At 36.4% G+C, this 24044-nt stretch overlaps 1 protein-coding gene across 1 annotated transcript in view; it reads right to left on the bottom strand.

Annotated features, from left to right (window-relative positions):
• The window catches only part of adgra3 (adhesion G protein-coupled receptor A3), a 49527-nt gene that overhangs the window by 8143 nt on the left and 17340 nt on the right, over window positions 1-24044 (bottom strand). Inside the window, exons 3-13 of the mRNA XM_088922347.1 lie at window positions 17549-17620; window positions 12333-12404; window positions 11490-11561; window positions 9460-9620; window positions 8411-8624; window positions 7006-7170; window positions 5224-5425; window positions 4183-4332; window positions 2044-2205; window positions 1020-1220; window positions 368-575 (exon numbers count right to left, since the gene is read on the bottom strand). Coding sequence (XP_088778473.1) covers window positions 368-575; window positions 1020-1220; window positions 2044-2205; window positions 4183-4332; window positions 5224-5425; window positions 7006-7170; window positions 8411-8624; window positions 9460-9620; window positions 11490-11561; window positions 12333-12404; window positions 17549-17620 — 1679 coding nt within the window. The remainder of the gene's footprint in view (window positions 1-367; window positions 576-1019; window positions 1221-2043; window positions 2206-4182; window positions 4333-5223; window positions 5426-7005; window positions 7171-8410; window positions 8625-9459; window positions 9621-11489; window positions 11562-12332; window positions 12405-17548; window positions 17621-24044) is intronic.

The raw sequence follows: 24044 nt of genomic DNA on the forward strand, positions 1-24044 counted from the left end.
TGTCTATACCCTCTCCAAGCTGCAGCAACACACATTACTTTTGGACATGGCGATGATCGCAATGCAGAATCTATTCTATTCATAGATCATAGCCTCGTTAAGCAAATTACTTGTGTTGACATTCTAAGTTTCCACGCTTGTATGTCGAGAAAAAAAGTTGACCGGCCATGGACAAAATACTGTAGCCTGCAGTGTTGATATATCCAACTAAGAACCAATTTATACATTTACTTTTATTTGATTTTTATTTAAAAACCATATTGTTCCCTGATTTCACTACTAAAGTATAAGCAACACTATTACACATACAGACAAATCCAATTGTTCACTTATCAAAATTCGGTCTATATGTCCTGACCATGCTCACCTATCTTTGCGAGGATGACAGGGGTTGCCACACTTCTCCTCTTCCGGTCATCAGCCAGCACTGTCGAATTCCCAGTGGTTGGGAAAAGTTTTCCATTTCTAAAGGCTAGGAGCTGTAGCTTGTAATAGGCTTCATCTGGTTGGCCGGCAGTGGTGTATTGAGAGAACAGAGTTGAAGGCAGCTGGATAGAGGCCTCTATAATAGTGTTCTGAAGAAATTCAGAGCAGTCAAGAAATTTAGTCACCAGAGCTTGCTGCACTTGAGTAGTCATTGCTGCTCTCCTTCATCTTTAAAAAAGCAACTAAAACAGATCATTGTCTTACTTACGCTATAATACCTTTAAAAGTTGGATAGGTATATTCCTAAGCAACACAATTGCTTTTCAATTAGTCAAAAGAACATGGACACAATTTTACAATAGAAGCACAAGGTTAACTTTCTCCCAATATTACAATCATGGTTTCAAAATCATATTTGCCCATTGTCATAATAATGATAAACGTTTGTTAAGCATTTCCACACATTTAAATCTTAAGCAAATGTGCACGCAGCTTTCCTAGACACCAAAATCTAAGTTCCTGATATGAACCCCAAATTCAATTCATGCTATAAAAATAAAATTGAATTGTTTACGTTTATGATACATGCTTACCTTGAGCGCCAGGCTAGACAGAGTGCTTGTGACGTTGCATTTGAAGCTCAGCTGTTTGTCCAGATTCATATCTGGGTCCCTCCTGCTAAACTCGCCCAGCCCTGTGCGGTCTGGGGTGACTTTCTGGAATACCGTGCAGGTCATTCCATTGAAACTGCTGGCCTTGATCACATACGCCTCCAGAGCAATATTCGGAGAGTACTAACAAAGACAAGACACAATTAACACAAACTCTTTGCACTTTGGCAGCCAATATTTTGTTTATCTTTTATTCACTCTGGGACGTAACCATGTATCTAAGGTATATAAAATTAACACCTCAAGAAAAACGTTCACGATCACATATTCAACTGTGACATTTTCACAACATGTCAAACCTGTGAGCTGTATTACAAAGATCTTAAAGCTCGTTATAGAGTCAATGATAAAAACTTTAGAGAATAAAAGTAATTCTACACTGATTGTTCAAATGACAGACTTTTCTGTCTTCCAAATGTAAAGGATCCTGTATTATATAGTCCCAACTGATTAACACTTCATATTTTCAGGGATTCATCAGTGCAAACAAATTAAATGATTTAATATGACAATACTAGCCGATGAAGAAAATATTGAAAAGGCTAAAATGACTGGATTTTGGGGCACACTGAGATACAGTCATACAAATACCAGAAAAGAGAACAGATATGTACTGTATATGACCATGTCTTATAGTGGATGTAGTGTTCAACATGGTAGGGAAATTAATGGAGCAAATCCTTTACTTAATAGTGATGTTGGTACAATTTCTTTTCAGTAAGCAGTCGAGATATATTCATTAGATTTGTTTTAGACTAGCATTACTGAGTTAAACTTCCTTAATCCGAGACATTAAAATACAAGACCAACCTTACTGGTTTAGATGTTTGGTAATCATTTCAAGAAGGGACAGCATTTTCAGAGCATTTTATTCTCCATCTTTTAATTAAATCCTTAAAGTGTTAACAATGAGAAAAAGTAAGAAAGATGAGTTTATTCTACTTACAGTGGAATAAACCTGGGCTCCGCTGGCCAGTCGATAACTGGCAATCCTCTGCAAGCACTCCACAATTCGTGAGCAGGCTCTGGCCTCTTTCTGAGCCATCCACAGAACTCTCTCATCAGCCAGTATGAGGTTACTGGAGATGTCCACCATAACATCTCCCAGCTGAAAAACAGGAAAATTTCTGCCTAGCAGGCTCACACACACAACCTCACAAAACAGCTGTTCTCTGCAGTTTAGAATTATTTTTCTTTTAGATAACCGCTGTAAAACAAAGATGAAATTTTGCCCATTGTCCTGAAACAAAATTGCCACCAATCTAACAAGCAATTCATACAAACCACACTGCAGATTTCTGTTCGTTACTTTTTTTTTACATTATATCTCATTTCCCAGTTGAAAATCATACATTGGTGAATAAAGAAATTTAGTATTTTTTTCTACCAGTGGAACTATGGCTTCAAAACACTCAGTATTCTATACAATCTAAAGAAAAAATGTTAAGCACAAAAAGGACTTGATCTGTCGTCTTCAGCATAAGCAAAAAAGCTTTTCAAACACTTAGTTTAGTATTTTAGAGATGTATCCATATACTCCTCTAGGAGTTTATAGACCATGAAACACCAGTGGTGAAGAGAATTGCCTGTGTCAAGTTAGAACTCCTCTATAGTGTTCACTTTTTACCGCTTTCGGGTAAAACTTCATATTTCACCTAATGGAAAATCTTGATTTTTTTCCACTGGTATCACTCAATGAGACACTCCAGCCACTGTGTCACTTTCCAGCTGGATGAAACTCAATCCTTTAAAACAGATAACAGTTACAAATTGAGCCTTTCTTGGCATCAACTTCACAAGGTTGTTATCGCACGGTCTGATTTTGATTTCAGGATGGATTAATATGAAGGAGCAGCTTTATCCTCCACACACAAGCAGGGCAGAGGAAAAAAAAGGAGTCTTGAAAAAGCACTGACAAATCCTGACACAGGCTGAGCACAGCTGCTCTGTGACAGCTGCAACAGCAAGCAGGGAGAGCCAGCATCAGCTGTTGCAGACAGTAGCTTAGATTAAACACCTCAGCACTGCACAGGGCCACAAGGACAAACCAAGCAGCAGGCAATTATTACTGGGTGATTTATCATTTCCTCCTGCAGGTTTTAAATTGCTTTCATCTCTCCCACAGCAACAAAATGCAGGTGCTCTTTTTTCTATTAAAAAAGAAATCCCTTTCCTTTCTCCAGCTTACTTTGAGAAGCCATTTATCTAGAGAAGGCCATGACACAAAGCAGGCGACAAGAGAAAAACACAGAATGTCTTAAGTCTGGACAACTGCAAATGATAGGGACCTGTATAAAGCAAGCTTGTTAAATTGGGGGTATCAGCAAGAAATCTAATTTTGTAAGTGGATAATATACCAAAACCAGGCATTACAAAGTCAGCGCTCTACTGTTCAACACTTCTTTGGTTGGTTTATCAACCATCTTGACAAAAAAAGAAATGAACGTTGGAGGATATCCAGCAAGAGCCTGTTGAGCTGTGGCAAGCACTGATTGAATGTTGTTTTTTCCCCACTCCTGGAAGCTGTCACACACAATAACACAGCTGCTTCAAACAGTTTACCTCACTACTAACAGAGTTAATTGGAGGTCAGGCCCCGGAGCTGCAAACTGTGGATCATCACTGAAAACGTTTGTAAGGGCTTTGTGTGAAACACTATTTATCATAAACTCAATTAAAATCAATAATGAAAACAAGGGAGCAGACAGTAGCTGTTTCACATAAAAAGGTTAGAAAACAACACAACACAGTTTATACATAATAGCAATACGCATGCCTCTTCACTGTACCACTGACATTAAAAAACATTTTTTTCCAAACTTGGGTGGGTGATGTGATTGACAGCAGTTTGGATTTTACAGAGAAATAAGGCAGAATATTAGTATATTTCACTAATGTTTCCACAGGTGAAAACAGAAGGGGAACGATAGAAGACAGCTATTCTTCACACACGACACAAAGGAGCTATTTAAAAAGGCAGAAAACAACAGGGATAACCCTGATATGACCTCATCTAATCAAGAGAGGAAGAATCTGGCTTTTAAAATGACAAACTGTCTTGTAGCTACCATCTGTGTGGATATACCTCTTTATACTTCTCCGCAAATTTTCCAAACTTCTCAATCATCTGAGCCACAAAGATGACATCCATCTTGTCAGAGAAGTTGGCCGCTTCCACGGTGTAGGCCAGCAGCTGCCTCGCCGTCGTCACCGCATTTGTCAGGTTTAGAGGCATCTGCAAAGGCAAAGCAATCCACCTTAACACAGCAGTTCAATACCTGCAGAGACTAGATATCACTTACATTCATCAGAGCTGCATTATTACTTTCAAAATAGGTTCTATTTTGGGTGAACTTTTTTACAGCTTGTGGATGTGGCAGTAAGACATCTTTATCACTCCTGGGAAGACAATGCAGACCAAAATGGAACAAAAATGAGCATTGTTAACCCACAAGGCTCTGTAACTTTCAATAGTTTAAAAGCTCTCCAGTTAGCTGAAGAAGAATCAGGGTACATGGAAGGCAGGCAGTGAATTCAATAGTCTGAAATGAGGTCTTTGCCATGCTTTGATTTACATCCATTAATAATGCTAAAATATATTACATGAAGAGGATTAGTAAAAGGTGTCAGCAATATAATGTATGCCGTGTTTGAGAATTTCTGGACATACTGCCCTTATATATAGGTAACACATTGCTTTGTGTCCAAGATGTACAAGTCATCTAAAAATTGCTGTAAAATACTCTTTTAAAATAACTGCTTCCAATTTTCAATTTACATACATATCCAAAGACAAAGCACATTAACTAAACTACTTTGAACAAAATGATTACATAAACTTGGCAGAAGAAGGCTTGCATGTTAAGATCACAAACTCCTTGCCACAGTTACTTGTATCACTATTTTAAAGATCAAATTCCCAGAACACTACAATGAAGCAAAAGATAAAGCCCTCAAATTTTAGAACTGCAAAACAGGTGTTAAAAATCACAAAGTGGTGCACTTTGAGGAAAAAAAAAAGGCCCTGGATTTTCAAAGGCTGGAGAATCAAACTCACCAAAAAGAGTTTAGGGATGCTGTATGAGCAAAAGAGGCCATTTCACTGTGCAGTAAAATGACAATTTACCTGATTGATTATGTACAGCACACGGGTGACATCGTTGGCATACTGGCACTTAGAGTAGTCTTCTTCCGTCCAAAAGCCACCCCTGTCGCACCTTCGCCAGGCTCTCCTGTCATCAGGGGAAGAGCCAGGGTAGATGCCACTTCCCGCAGAGTATCGAGTGCATGGAAGGTAGGCAGTGATACCCGCCAGTGTCCTTGGCCACCTACAATAGACGGTCACGTGGGAGATGTCAAGATCGCAGGAATCGCTCGAGTCGTCGCGTTTCCCCCTGCCGAATGTGTGTTATCCGAGTATGTCTATTGGTTCTCCTAAGACACTCCTCCTATCTAAAGTTCAAGAACTCGTAATTACTCCCACTCCCTCGAATCACTATGTCCTCCATGCTGTACAGTAGCATGAGCAACACTGTAAAATTATTAACTATGGGAAACTTTTAATGCCATTAACCTTTGTTACTCAAAAAGCTTTCAGCACGTTTTAGCGTTAAAAGTTTATATTATTTGAATACAACTTTTTAATACCCAGATGGCTTCCGCTCTTTACTCAGTTTACAGGCAAAGTGGTTAACTTAAACAGTTCACTTGTACACAAAGAACGTAAAAAAAGGCACCAATTAATTTGACTTTTTTAAAACTCCAATATCATACATTACGGTGCTCTTTTCCAAAAAGTTTTAACAGTGTGAGAAGGTTTTTATCAAACCCCAAATTAATGCATTTCTAAATCATTCCCTTCCAGAGAGGAGAGTTCAATCACACAGAAAAGAACTTTTTTGTAATTTTCCACATGGTGTGGCAGAATATTTAATACACATCCCTCTTACAATAAAACACGCTATTAAAAAAGAAACCCTGGGGTTGTTACTTCCTTGATACACAGATGTGCTGATGTGACTCTGCCAACTCAAAACCTCCCATCACCCCCCTCACTCGCAACATATTGAAGATTTCAGTGCTTCACCTCATTCTGTTTTTTGTCACTAGGGGACACTATATAGCTGAATAATCCTCAACTGCTTATCTGGTAAAATACTGAACTTGACAAAATTGTTATAGCAGGGAGCTTTGTCAGCAAAATAAGAAATACAGGTTAATTCCAGACTGAAAAGTGGACAAAATGCAGCTACGAAGATTTCTTTAGGTATGTATAACTTCTTCAGCTGTAAGACTCGAAGAAGACTCAAGAGCCAAAAGCCCTGTTCTTTACACTGCCATGGAATTAAACAACACTTGTTCTCAAATCGTGCTCCTCAATTTGCACATTAAAAAATGTTAACACACACAACAAAGTCAGATAATGAAAACCTCTATTATATAAGATATAGAATGAAAACATTTACACAATTCACCCTATGCTGAAGCTAAATCAGCACTTAAATATGTACAAAATTCAAGGGATGAAACTACACTGTGATTGATAAAATAATTTGCACTATACAAGTCGATAATGCAATAACAGTAAATGCCCTTTTGATTAGAAATAAATAAGAAACGTTTACAAAAACTACTTATTTCTTTGAGATTGTATACAAGCCGAACTTCTTTTTTGTGTTGCTTTCCTCTTCAATACTGAATTCTACACAAAAGTTTCAGCAAAGGAAATAAGCCCCGCTTGCTTGCTATCCAAAACACACAATAAAATTAAAACATCTACATATCCCAGAATGTTTGTTATTAAGAACTATGCGCAGCAGTACCTGTTGGTGAAGAACTTAAAGTATAGAATCGTTTTTCAGGTATGTGAAAATGGGCTGGGTAGATGTGTGGAGAAGCTGGCACTGACCTGAACTCTCCTTTGTTGTTGACCACTCTCTCCGGAGGGCAATACTTAGCAGAGCTCTCCAAGACCACAATGTGAACGGTTCTGGTATTGTTCCCTCGACTTGTCCTCACACGACACTCCCAGTTTCCTGTCGAGCCAGGCTGGATGTTGGAAATGGTAAGGGCACTGCAACAGGAAAGCAGGGGCTTAATCCCATTGACACCAACTCCCCACATTCCTATATATTGTAATGAAATTCATTTTTTTAACACTCCCTTTGAAGGGGACATTAAATAAGGAAATGTCAGAGAGGATAACCAGGGATACAGTTTTTACAAATTCCCATCTGCACACAAAACAAATCCCACATTGCTGAGAGACATCTGCAGTGAAGCACATCAAAAGTGTGTCTTAAATCGTATATGTATTTCACTCACAATGCAGTAAAAAAGTCTAGATGCCCTCATGAAATATAGCTACCAGCTTTGACTTCTCACCTGTCTACCTATATTTACTTTCCTGCAGCACAAATCCCATGTCAAAAGAAGTCATGTCATTATATTATGATAATCATATAGAAAATGACCACATTCAAGATTCATTTATTGGCAAAAGAATGCTGGAATTAATGGGGCACAGAAGCACATTTCTGCAATAAATCTAAAACAAAGTCTAATACATTCTTACATTTCACTAATGCAAGCTTAAGGAAGCCGCTTCAATGTCTTCATCCATAAAGTGAAGTGAAATGAATGAGTAAAAAGGGGTCAACTAAAGTTATAGAATATATTGTGAAATACATAGAATTAAAAAAAAGATAAATTATATTGAAAGTATACAATGCATTAGTAAGACTTTGTTTAGAATACTGTGCACAATTTGGTCACCATTTTACAAAAAAAATATTGGCATTACTGTGAGCAGTTCAAACAACCAAAATGTTGCATTTCTTTTCTTCTCTTTTTTAGCATGGAATAAACCTTTACTTCTTGTTTTACGTTTTCAAAGTTGACTACTATGAAAGGTAAAGTATGGATTAGCAGTAAAGAACCGAGGGCTCATGTCCCTAGATTGGAGTTTGATGTAACAATCCCAAATTTTACCCTGAATAGTGTGGTAAATATCAAACGATACCCAGCATTGCTGAAAACTTTCCACCTGAGATGGATTACAGTTCCATCTAGGGTTAGCATCTGTAACACTCCCACTGGTTTGCACTACACAACAATGGAGACGTTTCATCCCAATTAAATTCTGGCTTTTGAAATACTTAAGCTTTAATCTAATAAAAATAAACACACAATTTTTCACTCTTACCGGTAAAAATAATCCACACTTGAAAGAAGAAGGTTTTTAAACCTTGAAGTTCAGTTCAGTTTGTCATGTGAACTTGTGCATTAAATTGGTTAAGTCTTTATACTCCTACCTTGCAATCAACGAGCAGTTCTGCACCATCCTCTTTTCAATGAAAATTCCCTGGGAAGCATTAGGTTCCACTATTTTTCCATCCTGATACCACAAAACCTGCATATCCTCATCGATATAGGAAGCCATACACTGAAAGGGCAGGCTGTCGCCCTTGAACACAACTTGACGATGAGACGGTGTCATCTGGAAAGACGGCAGCTCAAGGGGAGCATCTGCAAAAAACAAAATCAGGTGTCAGTGACGATGGGTCCAAGTGCCTAACTGAGCACTTCATAAAACATCATCGGTGTTTTTCTAATAGGGGACAGAACATAATTTCACATCAGGTTTTACACAACATATAATGAATTTAAAAGCTATGTAAGACTCTAAAAACAGATGTCATCTATAAAAACCGTAAAAATAACAACAGTATTTACTTCAATATGCAATAATTCAATTAAAAACATGCACCTATTTCTAGGGTTCATAATGAGGCAATACTCCAGTCTTATTCCTTAAGATCTTCAAACCACTGCCTTTTGAATTTACTTTCGTACATGCAGAACATATAAATTTTAGCTTTTTTTCCCCCCAATTCAGCATAACATTTAAAGTACAGAAAAGTAATGTGGCTCCATATTTCAAATCAGCTGCAAGTGGCAACTCAGCACACAGTAAGCTCTACGGCTCAGACCTGGGTCATGGCATCAGACACACACCACTTCTCCGATCAAATCTAATTTTACTCTGAGAGACTCTGGCACAAGCAGTGTATCAAAATATGAATGGCTGTGACAGATGTGTGTTCTGAAGGTGCCCATGTCTGCAGTACAGGAGCCACTGCCATGAACTTAATCTTAAACATTTGATTTAGGACCATTTAAAATTCTGAAAGTGCCCCAGTTTGACGTTATGATGACTATATAAAATAAAAGCCATGGTATCTAAAATAGTACTATTACTAAGCACTCAAAAACAAATCTCAACACAGTTGTGCTTTTCTGTTCAAGATATCCCCAGAGTGGTGGGAAGCAGACAGGACCACATGCTGAAAGTGCTTCTCACCACATGTCAGACGGTCTGGCATGACAGCATTCACCAGCTGGCCCTGGAGAGAACGCGGGTACGAGCATATAGTTCCCCGCGTGCTGACATTCTTCTCCTTCATCCAGCGTATCAACCACAGCAGGTTGCAGTCACAAAGAAGGTACGGTGTTTGAAACTCTCTGTAACAAAAAGATAAATTAAGCAAATCAACACCTATACATGCTTGTGCCAACACCGTTTTGAGAATTATCAGAGAAACCTTTCTGAGAGTTACTAATTACCCAGAGAAAGGTAAACTACAGTGGCTAACAAAAGTATTCACCCCCTTGGACCTCTTCGCATTTTACCGTTTTACAATATAGAATCACAATGTATAGTATTTACTTGTCACTGATCGACATAAAACACACTCTAATGAAAACAAAAGTGACAATTTTATAGACCCTCCTAAATTAATTATAAATATAAATGCATAAGTACCCACCCCCTTTTACTATTACCCTTTTACACCTAAATAGGCTCTGGTGCAACCAAATGTCTTTAGAAGTCACCTAGTGTTGAATGGAGTCCACCTCTGTGTAAACAGGGTATTTAACATGGGTTAACATGCGAGGTCCCACAATTGATAAGTACAGCACCCAAAAAAACCTACATCACGAAGACAAAGGGACCATTATTTAAATGCACCAATTGGAGAAGGGTATAAGAACATTTCCAAGTAATTAAATATTCCTCAAACCACAGTGAAGTCCATTATACAGAAGTGTAGAAAATATGGCACAACTGTAAAACTGTGAAGAATGAGATGTCCTAAAAAACTGAGTATCCAGACCAGAAGAGCACTAGTCAGGGAGGCCACCAAGAGATCTGCGACAACTCTAAAGGAATTACAGTCTTCCATGGCTGAGATGTGCAGTGTGCATATGATAATTGCTTGTGTGCTTCTCAAATTTGGGATTCATGGGAGAGTGACAAAAAATCACATCAAATCTCAACTATACTCTGACACCAAGTATAATAAGATTCTATAGTATGACGAGAAGAAAATTGACCTTTTTGGCCTCAATGGTAAGTAGATGTTTAGAGTTTAGTGCAAGAGTAACACATGCAACAGTTAAGTTTAGCTCAAGAGTAACAGTTAACATAATCCTGAGAACACCATTCCTACTGTGTTAGTATGTTGGTGGCAGTATCATGCTATGGGCATGCTTTGCTGCATCAGAGCCGGGAAGACTTATGAAGATAGAAGCAAATATGGATAAGCAAAAAAAGAGAAATGGGACTTGGGAGAGGATCCGTCTTCCAGGAGGATAATGACCCAAAACATACAAATCCACATTGGAGTGGTTTAAAAAGAAAAAAAGGTCAATGTTCCAGAGCGGCCCAGGCAAAGCCCGGACCTCACTCCAATCAAACATCTGTGGCAGGAGTTCAAAATTGCTTCACCAACTTTTCACATCCATCCTGAGGGGAGTCTGCGTAATTTTGGAAAAGTGTCCAAATGTGCAAAGTTGGCAGAAACATCCAAGAATACTCATGGCTGTAATTTCTGCCAAACATGCCTTTACCAAATATTGACTCAAAAAGGGTGCATCCTTCTGCACTTATTTTCCATATTTATAATTAATTTAGCAGGATCTGTAGAATTTAGTTTTCACTATGACATTATACAGCATTTTCTATCTATCAATGGCAAAAACTCCCAGTTAGATACATTATGATTCCATATTGTAACACCATAAAATGAAAAAAACAAATCCAAGGGGAGGTGAATGCTTTTGATAGCCACTGTACACAAGAATGGAGATGGAAAATGATTGAGCACTCCAGGACCATGCTGAAGTCAAATTAAAACTACTACTAAATCTTGAGAAGGAAGTTGTTAATTTCTATGGAGGATTATTTGTGCTTTAGAAACTTTTGCATCCACTTTACACACAAGGGCAGGAATTAGGATTGGGAATATTCACCTTCATCCTGCATAGAGTAGATCTATCTTAACTGAGCAGAACACACACAAAAAACAATAGATTAAAACCTATACTTACAGGGTTTTCAAGGAGTCAAGACTGTCAAAGATGCCTTGAGACAGAGAAGAAAATATGTTCCCTGAAAGATTTCTGCAAGGAAATAAAAGCAAAAAAACATTTTCTTTGAAGTTATTTCTACATAAACCTATATTGCACATAACAGCAATTATAATGTATTCGTTTAATGATACTTCAAAGCACGATTTGTTTTGACAAATTGAAGACTTAGTCTTTGCAATTATTTAAGGAGAAAACTGATTAACTCAGCTGTTACAATATTTGTTCGATTTTTTTTTCTTCCTTAATAGAAATGTAAGGTCATTATTTATCTATCAGGGAGGTGAAGTGCATAAATGTTAACCCTGCAGCTGCTGGATGGACAATCTTTAAGTATTGGTTAGAGAACTTTTAAAAAACTGGAGAGCAAATACTCATGGCAATCCCTGAAAGGCAATGACAAATGCAATACAGATTAACTTCTGATCCATCAAAAACTAAATTTTTGCATCTTACAGGGGTTAATTAGCAATATGTTCACAACATGGTTTACATAAAAATTCAACAGTTAAAAATGAAGGTCTTCATTTAATCACTTGAAAGTATATTATTAATGTCCTAAAAATATTTACAAATAAGAACCAAGTTCTAACAGAAAATGCTTGCAGAGATAAGCCTTCAAAATATTACCCCATTCTTCAATTATTTTTACTCATACTATGTCAGCTTCAAATACACAAAATCTGATGCTGGATTACTAAGAGCCTGCAGCTCCTAAAATGAAATTGCAAAGGGAGTTTACAAGTAGTTTGCTTCACTGTGCATGGCAGCTTATTGTAATTTAGAGGAATATATAGTACTTACAGTCTAACAAGACTCTGGAGGCCTTTAAAAATGTCCACATTCAGGCAGCCAATTCTGTTATTAGACAAGTCGCTATGATCGGAGGGAAAAGGAAAACAGCATTGGTAAAAATCAAATACTGACATCAATTGTAAAATGTCTGCAGAACTTAAAACGTGTCCTAGAAGACATGCTAAAAATAATCATCAACATTTCTTGTCAAGCTCATTTTTAAAGTAAAGAACAATTCCATCATAATTAGCATTTCCCTTTTACATTTTTTACATTGTCTTATTTAATCTTGTTCTGTTACCCTACCCATTCCAGTGATTATCAGTGTTTATCTGCTTCATACTTAAGAGAAAACTATGATTTGAGGAAAACATATTTTCTTTGCACTAGGGGCACCTTTCTCCATTAAAACTGAGCATTTTTAGATAAATGATGGCACAATGAGACAGCCTTAATCTGTCCCTGGAAATTTGATACAGCAGGCAGGAGTAAAAAATTCCTTTACTGAACATAAGCCATTAACTTCGAATACCCAGAACTAGTCAGAATCGGACTGCTGTGCATTCTTGCAAATTGTCAACTCTCCTTTTAGCTTGAAGGTAAAGGTCTTCATGTATTTAGTTAACTAAAACTTTTAACACTTAGTTTATTACTAAATTTGCATTGTACACTTCACACACAAATTTAACAGGGTTTACAACAATACACTGTGAGAATTAAGTCATTTATCCTGCTCACTTCTTACAAATCCCATAGCAGTATAAGAACCCAGCTTTAAATTCCATAATAGCGGGTAACCGATTTATTAAGAAATATTCTAAGATCTCTGTTATATATCTGGAGTATTCAAACTTAAAAACACTATCAAAATTAATTGAAGTAATTGACTTATTTCTTCCTAATCGTCAAATGGCTAGATAGTTATATCACCGTTCATTCTTTCATTTTTGTGCCGTGAGGTACATTTTTGAGCCCCTAGCATCCCTACTTTGTAAGGGGGAGGGGGATTCTAACAACAATTTCCTTGTTCGTGTACTAACTGTAAACAGTTGGTTTTATTCTCTGGCAACAATGAAAAAAATTTATAGCGCTGTGTATAGTTATGTATTCTGCAACCTTCACAAAAAGTCATTTTTGAGATGCGCGTCAAGGAAGAATTATCCCTTCGTTAGAATAAGCCTTAGAGCTTGCTTAGCTTTGATGTACTGGTGCACACCTACGCAATAAGAGAGCAAAACCACATTCAAAGTTTATTCATAGGATTTTAAATAATTTAGGCTTTCAGATACTGATTTAAAGTACTGTTAAGCAGCACACCAAGAAAGAAGAGAGGCAGGTGGGTCAGTTGGCACTCAGTTATACCAGGTAGCTATAAATGTCTTCAGTCTAGAAATTATGAGCCTATAGAAGGAAATAAAAAATGTTGACACCTGGGGGCATATTTAATCTCTTCCTTCTTGAGCGTGCCATTCAACATAAAAAAGTAATGCTTAACAACCTGATGTTCATGACAAGCTCTGAACCAACAATGACATTTCTGACTAGATGATACTATATGGAAATCTCTGCTTCCTATTCAAGCTCTCTGGCTCAAGCATGGGTGGCAGAAACAGGGTAAAATAATGAATCAGGCTATTCACATTTGCAAGAGAAAAAAATGTAATCGGATAACATGATAGTTAACGTGTGTCACAACAGCTTAGGACAACTGCTTCACGGGGGAACGTTTTTTGTAAATAAAGGTGCCTCTAGCAGTGGAATGACTTAGAAAGTGAGAACGCTTTATTTTGAAAGCTAAATGAAGGGAGCCATAGTTTAGCAAAAGCTTTGTGTGTCAAACCAAGACAAATCTAATTGAGCTCTTTAAAAAAATGGTAGAAACAGATGGGAAAAATTACAGATGGAAAAAGAGAACAGTACACTGTAATTCTTTGTGAGAATACTACCAGTGATATTAAACACTGTAACACCCTCCCCACCAAGTCCTCCAATTAACAATTGGGCTTTCCTCCAATATCAGTACCACAGCACTTGCTATGGTTTAAAATCAATTTGAAATTTACCACGAGATTTAGATCAAATATCACCTGCTCCATTACTTCTCCTCAGTAATATTGCTGTGCTTTGTTCTAGCCTTCCTACTGGAGAAAGACTGGTTTTCATGAGCAGATATAGGATGACTATCCTAGCACAGAAAGTAGATCTACATTGTTAGCATGTTTTCACAGTGCATGATGTTCTAAAAAACTCACTGGCTCCCAACTTCACAATCAAGATGTGTGCATCACTCACTTCACTCAAACCCCTTCAATACAAGATAAGTTGACACGAGCAAACTTGTACTCACATACAGCGCTCCGACATTTTTAAAAATAGTGTGATATAAGTCAATTAGTAATTTTACCTTTAAGACAAATATTAATGTTTTCCCTGGGCAGCTATATTAAATTGTCTATGCCTAGATCAAGACCAGTCTCCCAGACACTGTTGTATTTGTGCCCTCTATACATTGATTCTGGGAGACACAAATATCTGCTTAAAATTTGTCTCTAAGGTGAAGTGATAAGTCTAAAGAAATACCCGAGAGAACAAGCAAGCAGGAACCTCTTCGGCTAAAGCTAATACTCTGGTTTCTTTCCATATTAGTAACTAGTAAAAAACAATAGCTTTCTCTTAAAACAGAATTCTTCTATTCTAAAAATTGCAAAGCAAGATTCAGAGGAAGTAAAATTTACCCTGAACTCTTGCTTTCATTTCTTGTCCCTAATCGGAAATTTGCTTTGCAGGCAGGTAAAGTCGTAACAAAATACACAATACATTTAACACTACATGAACCTGTTAACAAATAAGAGACATGCACGTATGGTGAGAAATTAAAATATCTAAAGCAAACCATACAATCGATTATCTAAATTAAGCAGGTTAATAGCTGTGGGATTAAAATATAACTTTTTTATATTATTGCATTTGAAACTAGGTAGTCTAAATCGACAACCAGATGGAAGGAGCCCAAATCCACTCATTTCTCGCTGAGAAGGTGCAGCAAATAATGAGGAATAGACTCTACAACACATCTTGCAGACACAAGTAGTGCAGAAGTGCCGCCAAAGGTTAGGTTGAATAGCACATGGAAGTAAAAAAAAATGGCGAAGTGCTCAATTTGATTTTGAATCTGAAAGCCACGGCTCTCCATATTTATGAGAAAGCCCTCTTTCTTAACCCACTATTACAACTATCAACACAGAGAAACCTGCAAAGTGTCTTCAAGGCAGCTCGGAAATTCTTTTCTACATTGGCAGAAAAAAAAATTCAGAATCAGATGCTTTCAACACAGGCAGATCTTTTCCCCTCCTATTCATGTAACCCAAACTGTTTAAGACAGCAAAATACACATCATACACAATTAAGCCCGGCTGCTCTCAGAAGAGTTGGAAGGCACATGGGATATGCAGTTACATTTCAACAACTGCTTTCAGACACGTTACAATCTATGGAGCCAATAAAATAAAGCAGTGTATTTAACATCTAGACAATGCTAAATAGAACCGTCTGTTAAAATAGAAGCCAATCTAAATCAGAGCTGGCATTGCCTAAACAGCTCAATGAGATATTTCTGGCCTTAAGGAATCAATAATTAGTGACTCTGTAACCACATCAAACATAAAAAAAACTTTCATCAAGGGACCATACACTATGAAGAACAAACAAGGTGAAATAAACATATAATTTGTTGGCATATACTTACGTGTTGTAAACTGCACTGGCCATTTATCATAGTAGTTGTAAATTATACACTAATCAAACTACTGCCAAAAAGGATCAGAGCTATAAGTTTCATTGATGGTCTCAACCTGCATGTACTTAAAGACCTTGTGATTTTCATAGGGGTAGCCAAACCACTGGCAGTATCAAAAGAAAAACAATAACATTTCATTTGGAAAAAATTATGCAGAAAGACTACATTGAAAACTAATACACGCAAAAAAGGAACCATCAGGTTAAAGTGAGTAGCACTGAGCTACTGAACTAGTGATTGAAATGACAAAAAACAGCGGGTAGGTAAGTTATCTCCTTACCAGACAATAATATAAATTAAATCAATAGTTTAATGATGGGTTTATGGATCTTCAGCTTAAGTAAATAACTTAAATGACAGTTTTCCTTTCCTGTAAATGAAGAAATTTCAACTCACATTCTTTTGTTTGTGGCCACACAGCGACAGAAACGGGTAATTCAAATGTTTTTCTAAAGCACTAAAACCACACCTTATTCATTCACCATCAGGGCCAGCAAAGAGGTAATATGTCCTGTTGATGGACATATGATTCGTATTCACAAAACCATTTACATTATGCAGTTCTTATATTTGGAAGTCAATCTTCTAACTACCTTAAGTTTACTGAAACCGAATTCTTAAAAAATCAAACATATGTATCCGTCCATTTACTAAGTGCTTTATCCAATTCAGGGCTGTAGAGGAGCTGGAGCCTATCCCAGCAAGCAACAGGCACAAGGTGGATTCACCCTGGACGGGGTGCCATTCATTCGCAGGGCACACACAGACAAACATGCAAATACCACCTTCCACGGTCTCCTCTATTGTTATTGTTGTATTGTTGTAATTATAATTGTCTCCTATCTTGTGAAATCTTCTTATTTATTGTTGTAGTCTTCTTATTTATTGTTATTGTCATCCTGTAAAGCGCTTTGAGAAGCCACCTTTAAAGGCGCTATATAAAATAAAGTTTATTATTATTATTACTCACACCAGGGCTAGTTTTCCCAGAAGCCAATTAATGCACCAGTATGTCTTTGGACTGTGGAAGGAAAACGGAGCACCCCGAGCTAATCCCGAGTTAATCCACGTGAACATGTGGAGAAAATACAGACTCCACACAGATGTCACCCCTGGAATTGCAGCAATGCTAACCAATGCATCAACTCCTCATCATGGATATCAATTATGCAAATTGGGTATCAAAGTTACCTATACAAGGATTTAAAACAAACACCAAACACCTAGAAAATTGTGTAAGAGTGAGATTGAGAGATACATTTATTACAAAAGGTTTACTGTTGAACATTTATATGATGTAAAAACGTTGTATAATGTTGTAAAATGTATAAAAAATCCAACATATTTCCTTCTTAATGTAAGTGTAGAGATGCATTAATAAATACAGTCTTCGTACTCAACAGGAAAGTAAAAATAGAAAACTACTTACAGTCTCTTGAGAGCCTGCAGTCCCAGAAAAGCTCCTGGCTCTATGTGGCTTATTATGTTGTTTCTCAAATCCCTGTAAACAAAATAAAAAGAAGTAGATTGTGCCATAACTTTACATTTTATATTCCCACCAATGATATATTTCAGTATAAGGTATTATCAATATAACAGCATTATGAACATATATTTATGTAATACATTTTAATGTATTTGTTTATTACAAGACATCTAATACAAATTAGCTGATTAAAAAAGATCAATAAAACAGAATGATCTTGATTGCAGTAAATAGGCATACAGTATATACATGAAACAGAACTTAATTTCAAAAGAATGGTTACACAAAATATTACCTTTTGAGCCATATCACTAATGTATCATTTAAATTGCCATATCTTTGTATGAATTGTCGGTCAATCTTGCCATGTTAAATGAACCGCATGTGAGGCATCAACAAAACTAGATGTCTTGACACGTCTGCGACAATCCTCTCCGATTTTTATGAACACCTGCTTGATTTCATATACATAAAAAACATGAACACTGTTGTATAGCTATTTCAGTGTTATCTCAAAAACCCTAGGATTTTTTTTGTAAAATGTCTTTGAACAATGTAGTTCAAGGGTTAGATTAAACTATTTGACATGACAAATGCCCAGCTTAATGGACCACCTGTGAACAGGAAACGCAAAAAGTCTCGTATATCAGTTATATGCTTGACAGGAATTATCAGCGATGCTTGCCTAAGATATAAGGGGGCCACTGTGAAAATAAGATCTTACAGTGTTTAGTGAATTTACTCTGACAGGCAACACATCAGATTTTCTAGCTGTGGCTATAGGTAAAGCTTACCAAAGAAAGTAACCACAGCTGGGCAGCTGGACCAGGAAACATACCCCACTTAATTTACTGTCAGACCCAGTAGATTTTGCACAAGAAAATACTGCTTCACTTTTGTCAGTGTGTGGATAAAAACCTGCCATTTCTTCACTATTATATACTGTACAAAAAAGGAATAATCAAGAATATTAATTGAGGAGATATGTAAAATACTGCAACTGCATTAAATGCATTATCTAGAGAAAACAAAAGGAAGGAAAGTCTTTACTCCTGAAGTCAGTAAACGCAGCCTGTTATTTTCTTACCACAGCACCTCATTAGATACGAGAGCCTCCTACAGTGATCACACTACAACTCACAAAAACAGCTAAATTGAGTGTGAGCAGGTTACAAAGTCACTTTATTCTGTATTTCTTGTAAACAAGTTCAGTCCTTCAAATATTTTGTCCCCTTAAAACAATTTTCTTCATTGTCCCAATTTGAGGTTTCACAAGAACAACTGATCTTGAAGTTTGTATTATGAAGTTTGTATAATACAATATTATCCAAAATAATAATTTAACAAAGTTATTATAATTATTTTCATTTGAGGTACAAATCATACATAGCAAAAAGATACAATGTATAAAATGTCTTTTTGTTTTCATACTGAGATTATCCAAAAAGGAGCGGTGCTATAAATTGCACTAATGGTCTCAATTGAGATTATGGACAGAAATGTTTATTTTGTCCACAATGAAATGCATCACTGCGAGAGTTTAGAACGAAGCATCTCATTGGTGATATTAAAGAAAATCTAGAGAGACTTCCATATCTTTTGGTTTTTGAACCAACCTGAGTAACGTAACTGTTTTCTTATATTTACAGTATTTTTTAAAGGTTTCCTTTCCTTTATACTCAAAATATTCCCTAAATCGAAGGTACTATTATCAATAAATCACCTCAAAGCCTTGTTAGAAGTATTACATTGATGTACTTAATCAAGTACACCAACTAAGTAGCTAAAAATGCTGCATTTCAGAGCCTGCTCTGAAAGGAAGTCTGTCTTTCAACACAAGAGGCTGCTGTGTACTCACAGTCTGAGTACTACGAGACAGAGAAAGAAAACCAAAAGAACATTAAAAATCTGATTTGAGTGTTTATAGCTAGCAGCAAACAAAGCTGAAGCCAACTGCAAAAACATGTTTTATATGAATATGGTTGAAACGGTTTAAAAGGGGTTGTCAATTCTCAATAGTCAAAATGGTGAATGACTTACATATTGATATGAACTTACATTCTAATTAAGGAGGCAGCAAAAATTGCTCCATGATTAGGGTGAACAGACACCAGAGGCAAGACTCTTATTCAGCTGAAGTATCAAATATTTCAAACAACCAGAAGAGCCTCACAGAGGTTTAGATAATTCCAAGTCGGGCCAAATGTGTGCTGTTATAACCAAGAAGAATTCACACCACAGCAGTCCAAGCTCACATTACATTTTAATAAAAAAAGATCCATAAATTACTTTAAATGAGCAACATACAAATTAAAAAAAAACAGTCCTCCATTAAAGCATCCTGCAATTAAAGTTCCACAAATGCTGAAGATTTTCAAAGTTTGAAACCCTTGTCTAATATACAATAGATGAATGACAAAAAGCGACTGACAAAAAGTTTCTGCTACTTCACCTCTTTTCACGTTACTGTTTCAAACCGTATTAGGTCCTAAAACCACGTCTTTTTTTCTGCTGACAAAAAAGCCCAAACGTTTAAACGCATTTTTCCACAGCAGGCATGTTATTGGTCATCAAATTCTGACACCCCAGAAATTTTAATTTTAATGACAGGTTTCCACAATTCTTCTTCACTGTATTTTAATAACGAGCAAGTTGCTTCACTTGCATTAAAGCAAAAAGAATGAGTTTCAGAAATAGTAATGAGGCTTAAACGTTAACATCTTTGGATGAAACATGACACCAAGAGCTTCTCACACAACTTATTTTCAGGGAACATTATAAATTTGGAAACATATAAAAGTGTAGGCAACATAGTTTATCATTTGCAAACTCAACATAGGTTAACCTGTAGAGTTTGCAAATGATACACAAATTGTTCTGCTTGAGGCTCAGACTGCATACAATTTTTATTACTGTGTCAAGTTTGACAGTTTTACAAGGCATATTAAAAATCCCCTTTAATTAGAACTTAACCTACTTCCCTTTAGATCACAATCAAAACAATACAAGGTATTACAAAAACTACAATAAAAACAGACTTAGCTGGAAGATCTGCATCATAACTGTAATATGCAAAACCACTACAAATGGCAAAAAATGTTTCTTTGTAGCACTTTTCTTTGTTACCTTATTTTTTAATTTATTATTTTCATCTGCTCAAATAATGTAATCACATTGATTTTAGAACACAGAAAAATGAACTGCTACAATGCTATCACCTGAACAAGCTGGGATACCACACTTAGATGAATGGAAACCTGGGTCCAGACTGCTAGTGAATAAGTGTGATAGTGCTTATAAAATCAGCGTTTTCCCAAGACAACTCAAACAATTCAAACAACTATTTAATGTTCATGGCAAGAAAACAATACTGGGTAAGATCATCATTCTAAATGAGGGAAGGGAGATCTAAAATTGTGATTTCTGTTAAATAATTTTGCCTCTTAATTTAAACACTCAACCGCAAACGTGAATTTTGTGTTTAAATTTTCATACTTAATCATATCACCTTTGATGACACTTTATATATTTTCTGCAGGATGTCATCTTAAAAGTTGATTCTGAAATATGGGAGTGTTTGAAATAAAATACATAATCTGAACAAACCACCTTCATACTACAAATGTATTCTGCCTTTTACTGAAGTCCTTTCCCACATTCTAAGCACACAATAGTTTTCAGCGTCCCTTCCATTCAATGGTCTTTGTGGTTCAAGACATAGCATTCTTTCCCATGTGCTGCAGGGTGCTTTACACAGTTATGGTTTTTAAGAAGTAACCCGTCATGCAATCCGGATTAGAGTCATATTTCTATAATAAACTAACAAAAGAAACTTGGAGCTTTAATTTCCAAAGGAGATGCCTTTTTAAACTTAACAAAATCATTCAGTTGCCAACACTAGCCGCGCAATTTCATGGCACAGGCATTGTAATTGATTTTCTCTGGTTGCCACTCAAGATGCTTTATGACGATCAGTTCCAAAGCGGTTCACCGCAGCTACTGATGGAGAAAGATGGGGAATTCCTTTCAGAGTATCGCTGGTGGAGAAAACGTTCAACCAAAGAAAATAGGAGTGAGGGTTTTAAGAGTGGCTGTCCTAGGCATCTAGTGAGGGACACTGTTGGGCTCAGACAAACTCATTAAAATGACAAAGAAGTGCCTGCTACTTAGTTGTGGAGGCACGGGCACATTTTCCAGCTAAGGAACTTTATCTGTGGTTACATATCAGTAAAAGTATGATACACAGCCCACTGATTCCCTACAGCTTGAGCCCCCTACCTTCTGACGCAACGCTCTTTGTATCTGAAGCATCAATGCTGAGGCTCATTTTAAAACACTGAACTCTTTTGGCTCCTTCTTGACTGTTTCCTACATATGTAAGACTTGTGTTAAAAGAAGCTGTTCTCGCCAAGACAGCAAAAGTAGACAAGTCACATCTTTCAATCAGCATGTGACCTCTAAGTCCTTTTAACATGTTATTATATTACGGAGACGTTATGATACATAAACATAGCAACAAAGTCTGTTTTCAGAAGGCTTTCATTTATTCCTGCAGGTTTAGTGTTAGCTAGCGTAACCAGATGTATAAAGAGTGAAATTTAAAAATGCTCTGGGCTATTTTTATAGCGGCAACCAAAAATCATTTTCTTAAAATGACTTGCTAAATGCCTTTTATATGAAAAGATTCTAGAATTTTTTTCCCCTAAAAAAACAGAATATCTTTCAATAAAAATGTACATTAACATTTTTCACCCATATAATGACAACAAGATTTCTAGATGAAATAATCAAGATTTTTTTTTTACATAAAGCTCAATGAAAGTAATATTCTTAGGAAACACAATCGCTAGTAAAGAGTACCTGCTGCTTAGTTTCTGCATACTACAGAAAAGAGAAATACAAAATAAAGACATTATAACAATAAACAAAAGCAAAAACAGCTGGCTAAAATACTTTACTGTGACTGAGAATTTCCTCTATGGAATAAACTTAAGAAAAAGTGTATTTCTTAAATAAATCTGCTTTGTCAATTTGTCAATTTTCTTTCCCAGACACTCAAGGGACTGCATTAAATATCATCCTGAACCCAAATGCTAACCACCAATTAGATATCCGGCTGGAGCTCAACTCAATTGGGTTGAATCAAGCTGCTGCAGTCTAAAAAAAGCTACCAACATGTTGTTTTTTTATGATTGAAGAATGAACTGGTGTTCAATTAGAGTGATTTAATGCTGAAATGATCTGAGTGCACAGCAAACTGTTAGGAGAGGTGTACGTCTGTTGCGGTTCTGTTTATAATTCTATAGTAGCTGTCATTTAATAATCTAAACAAATACTGACCACATTCTAGTACCGCATTTACATATTTATTGTAATTTATGGATATATATAAGCATCCTAAATCAAATGACTTGGGGTGCATTATATTCAGAAGCTTCCATAACAAATGTTCATTTATAAAGTGCAGTTAAAGTTACATACACACATTTCTTAAATGGAGATACTGAGTTAAAACCAGAACTTCCTTAGTCTTACTGTAAAAAAAGAACTGTTTAAACTGCAATCTTTGATCCTCACAGTCCCTTATGAAATATAACTCTGGGGATTTGAGTATAAGCATGCTTGAGCATAAGGGATTTGATCACTTGCCAGCAAAAGTCTTCTCTACAGGAATCCGATATGATATTAATTGCTGTTGTCTTGATAGATGGTTTTAAAGCTAGAGGTCAGATACTTTGGAATATTTATAGAGGCAAGACTATACATCACATTTGTTACCTGTGACATCTCTACAGTACAGGAGTGGAATCATTGCATGAAAAGTCTTTTCATAAGACATTTTCCAGTAATACCACGTTTTTGGCAAGGTTTCACCTTGTATAAAGTCCATATTATTTAATTGGAACCCTTCATGTGCAATAAACTAGTCAAATGGAAGGAAAAATGGTCTGACTATGTATGGTAAAAGAATGGAAAAGTCCTTTTCCTTGTACAGGTAACAGCAATCTTATAAGCCATTGTAACGAAAGTTTCCTTTCTCCATCATAGTGCCACTTATATTCCAAGTCCCCTGATGAATAGGCAATTACAGTAAAACGACCCAGGGAAACACAGCTCTGTAAATGTTCAAAATCTTCTGGACCGTTTTAAGAAAGATCTGAAATAACTACATGGAAAACTCTCCTTAAAATTCCACATTTATGTAATCATCTGTTATTCTACGTCTCTGTAAAAGTGGGCTATTAGTGCTCTGGTTATTTTATCTGCGTGAACCAATTCAAGAGCAATAAATCAAGCCAATCCACAGGCACATGCATGAAGTATTTCCTTCAAATCTCAAAAGAAACATAACCAATATTTCAAACTCAGCAGCCAAGCATTTCACTTTCTAGTATGAACAATAACTTCTTTCAATCTCTTTCCTTAACCCCTCCCCCCA

The sequence above is a fragment of the Atractosteus spatula genome, chromosome 1, assembly GCF_055471065.1.
Source record: "Atractosteus spatula isolate fAtrSpa1 chromosome 1, fAtrSpa1.hap1, whole genome shotgun sequence".
Lineage (NCBI taxonomy): Eukaryota > Metazoa > Chordata > Actinopteri > Semionotiformes > Lepisosteidae > Atractosteus > Atractosteus spatula.